The 4,693-nt window shown below is 41.7% G+C and overlaps 1 protein-coding gene across 1 annotated transcript; it reads right to left on the bottom strand.

Moving 5' to 3' along the window:
• Positions 1 to 297: 297 nt before the first annotated feature.
• On the bottom strand, positions 298 to 4,174 carry RPL9 (ribosomal protein L9). Its single transcript, XM_070397811.1, has 7 exons — positions 4,072 to 4,174; positions 3,867 to 3,982; positions 3,223 to 3,318; positions 1,966 to 2,098; positions 917 to 997; positions 631 to 745; positions 298 to 388 (listed from the first exon to the last, which is right to left on the bottom strand). Exons 1-6 carry the CDS (start codon positions 4,115 to 4,117, stop codon positions 639 to 641), a joined length of 579 nt encoding a protein of 192 aa, XP_070253912.1. The 5' UTR covers positions 4,118 to 4,174; the 3' UTR covers positions 298 to 388; positions 631 to 638.
• Positions 4,175 to 4,693: the final 519 nt, after the last annotated feature.

Here is a 4,693-nt window from a genome sequence, read left to right as displayed (position 1 = left end):
GGGTGTCCCACTTTGTTTCCCTTCGCAGAATAAGTTACTGGTATACAGACAAATAATTCAGACACACTTGCCTCAGATTTAAATTCATGCCTCTGCAAAATTAGATTACCTTCAGGCCACCCCCAGAATTCTACATCCAATGATAAACAGCTACATAGTGTTGCCTGTCACTGGTATATTCTTGCCTTGATAATTCTTTCAAAAAAAGAAGTCACACTACCCATGAAGTCTTACTAGAAACTTAACTGTTTACCAGCCAAATAGTTGGAAAGAATTCTCAGTTTAAGAAAAAAAGTCTCAAATCAATACAAGGCTTTTATTGTACATCTTTATAGTTTGACAAATGTGGCAAACCATTCGGCATCTCGGTGTTTCTATAGCTGGACAACTGTAAAAAGAAATAAAAATGTCTGTAAATCTCCATCAAAATCCTTGCCCAGAAAAGTTCTACTCTAAATATAAAACATAGATTCACATTTTAAAATGTGAATGCAATTTCATTTATTATCTGCCAAATTTACTGTTTCAGATTGCAACTCATTTCTGCCACTGTAACTCATTAAGTCTTAGTAAATTAAGATACCCCTCAAGTAAAGCAGTAATAAAACTTAAGACACTATAAGAACCTACCTTAGATCTTATTCATCAGCCTGCTGAACTGTTCCTTTTTCAGAAACATAGATACCATCCAAAAATTTCCTGATATCCTTGTTTTTAACTGTTGTGGCTTGCTGAATCAAAGCAGCTATAAGAGATAAGGCAATTACTTTACCAGCCAAACCCATTTAAAACCTGAGTATTTTGAGGAAAGCTTTTAATTTCCACAATTAAAAAAAGCTCACCAAATGAACAGAATACCACATATTCAACTATAATATTTAGAAAAAAAAATTATAGGCATAATAAACATACAAACCTGAATTTGATACAAGTTCAATGTCATTTCCTTCAAGAATCAACTCATCTTTCTGGGCTTGAGATACTGAACAAGCAACGCCTAAAAGGGGAGAAGGTATTTGCAGAGTGTCAACGTACAATCAGATGTGCAGAGAAAATATTTAATTTAAATCAAGTAGCAATTTATTCCATTTAAAATCTTGTTTGTGTATCTGCTTGAACGAATCTCTCCCATAGTAGTTACACGCTGATTCAATTAAGGAGTAGAGAAGATGACATTCAGCTAGTACATTTTAGCTATAGAAAGCTTGTATTCCCATCCCTCCAGACCCCAATGGAATAAAAAGCACCGAGAGCTTATAAGCTTTAAAATTTTCTACACCCTATCCAGTGTGACTCAGTGGTTAGAGTGTGGACCCTGAACAATAATGATCTGGGGTTTCCCAGTCAAGGGCACAAGGGAATGTACCTGGTTTGCTGCAGGTTCGATCCCTGGCCAAGTCTAGTCAATTCAGGAAGAAAGCAATCAATAGTTTTCTCTCTCTCTCTCTCTCTTTCTCACCCTTCCCTCCCTTCCACTCTCTTCAAAAATCAATAGAAAAATTATCTTCGGGTAAGAATTAACACACAATTTTCTAATGCTTCAGTGTTTATGTATCAGGCAAGAACTGCTCTAAGTGCACTTCAAATTTAGCTCATGAGATGTTCCCAATTTTACAGATAAGGAAAATGAGCTACAGAGATAACTGGCCCAAGGTTGATTGTGAGGCCTCAGAATTGAACCTAGGCATTCTATGCTATTAACTGCTATCCAAATATTCTTTTTTAGGATTTCAGTTTGCAAAGCGAATTAAACACAACTACCATGCCCTGCCATCTACTCCAATGCAAAAGCCTTCAGGAATTGCAATTGGTATAAAGCCTTTAATTAGCACCGAGAGTTATTATAAGCATCATCAAAACAGACAATTCTGAAATATATTTGGTTGTATTCATAGCTAACCCAAACTACCAGCCTTCACAAGTACAAAGGAAATATTTCTGAACCATCAGAAGGTATGCACATACCTGACCTCATCCGAACTCTGCGGATGTATTTTTCGCCCAAGAAATTTCTAATTTCAACAAGAGAACCATTCTCCTGAATAACGACGTTGATGGGGAAGTGAGCGTACACAGACCTCATCTTGTAACGGAAGCCCTACATTAAGTAAACAATTAGCAATGCTGAGAAATTTGAAAGACAAGAAATCGTTTTAAAAATTTGTAGGATATTTATAATTTAAAAATAAAAGAGTCCTCACATAGCACTCGTCAAGGTTTTATAACTGTCACCTGAGCCAAGCCTTACAAAAATTTGATACACAAACATTTGTTTCAGTGTCTCCTCACTGGACTGTAAAGCTCCTTAAGGAAGCATTATTTATTTTTTCACTTGGAGTTTACATACATATTATTTTGTCTTAGTCTCAGGTGTACAACATAGTGGTTAGACAATCATACACTTTGCAAAGTGTCCCCCAATATTTCCAGTACCCACCTGGCATAGTTATCACATTACTGACTACATTAAGGAAGCATTATTTTACTACCTCCTGTGCCCACAGCAATCAATGCTAGCTTCTTTTAATAAAAAACCCCAAGTCCTTTACCTTGGACATTAGACTAACATTTACTGAGTCACTAAGGTAGGATAGATGGCAAGAATTGAGGATATTAAGACAAGCACTCTGCCCTCAAGGAACGTATTAGGTTGGGAGCAAGGGGTAAACAAAGGGAGACATGGCAAGATAGGCTTATAATGGAGTCCAGTACAAGTTGCCATTATCAGGTATACTCTAGGAGGACAGACTTTTAATTAAAAGAAAAGCATTTCAGCAAAGACAGAAGCATCAATTTTATTTTAAAGGTTAGGGAGAGGGATTTGGAAGGAGAATAGTGATATCAAATACGCTTTTAAGGAAATGAACAGGGAGCTCAGAAATCAGATCCATCTTTTCCTATCCCTATCAAGAGGCCTTGGTGATGCGAGGCACACCATAAATAAATCAAAACCTACCCGATGTGCTACAATTTGCAATAAAAGCAAAACAAAACACACCCTCAGCCCCACTAAGACCATCGGGTCTTTCCTTGCATCGATCACTTAATCCTAAACACTTAAAGGAGACCCTAAGTAAACACTTTTACTAAGATCACCTGTTCCCACATTCTAGAGCTCAGAAATTTCAGTAAATCACATGCATAATTTATTCCCTACAGCAGACACTTACGCTGCCTAAAGTACAGCCACCCCGTAAAAAGTTGTCTGACGGATTTGCTTACCAGTGTAACACCCTTGATCATGTTCTGTACATGACTGCAGATAGTGCGAACTGTGGCCAGTTCCTTTCTATTTCCCCACCATTTGTCAACCCGGAGCTGTAACAGAATAAAAACTTTAGCAGATTCTTTCCAGTAATAAGTAACTTGGAAGAAAAGTCCATTAACCTAGAGAATTACACTACATTCTAACATGAGGCCTAATTAAAGTACATGCTTTTTAATTGGAAAGATGTGACCACATATAAAGCCCTCAGTAATTAACAGCTATCACTGTTCATCACAGGTAGTTTTACAAAGGAACGACAACCCACTTCACTTCTAGAAAGCTAAAATGCTAAGTGTGAAAAAGTCTACTGCCCGATTCCGAAGATTCTTACAAAAACAATCCCGAGGAACTTGCAACAGTTGTTAAGACCTGCCACTACCGAGGGCTGCTGGCATGGAGCTTTGCTTATAGTCCCCTCTTCAGGAATTTTGTTCTCCAACTTTGCTAAAACTACTTACAATTTTTGATACCAAAGTTTCAGCTAAAACAGTAAACCTCAGTTCTGTCATTTTTAAAGCAGCCAAATGCGATGTTATTAAAGCACAACCTTCCAAACAAGCAATGAAGGTGTCAAACACACACACACACAAAACCTTACCCTCTTCTTCTTCTTTCCGAGGAGACTGAGCTCTACATTGATGTGGTTGAAGTCCCTCCGCAGGGTGCCCCTGGGGCCCTTCACAATCACCGTGCGCCCCTTCAGAGTGATGTCCACTAGGAAAGAACGCATTGGTGAGGCGGCGGAGCCGGGGACACAGCGCGCAGTAAAGGCGTAAGAAAAAGACTAACGTCGAGTCCCCTACCATTTTCTGGGATGTCCACAGTCTGATTGCTGAGAATGGTCTTCATCCTGAAACACAAACACTCGGGATAACCAGAGACCTGAGCAGGGCCACTTTCCGCCCAAACTACCCTGCCCCGAGTGTCACACCTATCGGAGACCGGCAGGCAAAAACCCCGGGGAGGTCTCGGGTGGACCCACCGGGAGAGCGGCGCCCCGTGCGCGCCGGCCTGCGAGCAGCAAGCCGGTGTCCCGAGGCCCAGCGGACCAACTCCGACCCGGCGCCACCCTGGGAGCCCTAGCAGCGAGGCGCCATCCCGGCAGCGCTGCGGGGCGGGGGTAGGCCCAACAGCCGGGACAGAGCTCGAATCCCAGTGCCGCCAAACCCAGATAGGGCCCGCCGCGCGGGGGAACAGCCAGGATAAAGCCTCCGAGCGCCACACCGGCGCCGCTGGCTCTCCCAGAGCCGATGGCTTCAGATTCCCAAGGCCCACCGAATACAGACATAACCTCACCTCGCAGTAGATGCGGCAAAGAGGAAGCGTCTTTCGTCATCACGTTCTTGTAGCCGTAAGGGCCTTGCGTATGACGTCATGAGTGCGCGACGCCACTCGGCTAAAGCAGCCAATCGGGAGCCAGCTTGA

This window comes from Myotis yumanensis, unplaced genomic scaffold (assembly GCF_028538775.1).
Source record: "Myotis yumanensis isolate MYYU_CA2020_CCGP unplaced genomic scaffold, mMyoYum1.0.hap1 SCAF_1, whole genome shotgun sequence".
In the NCBI taxonomy this organism is placed as follows: Eukaryota; Metazoa; Chordata; class Mammalia; order Chiroptera; family Vespertilionidae; genus Myotis; species Myotis yumanensis.
The sequence above is the reverse complement of the archived record's forward strand: the minus strand, read 5'-3'. Positions and strand labels throughout refer to the sequence as shown.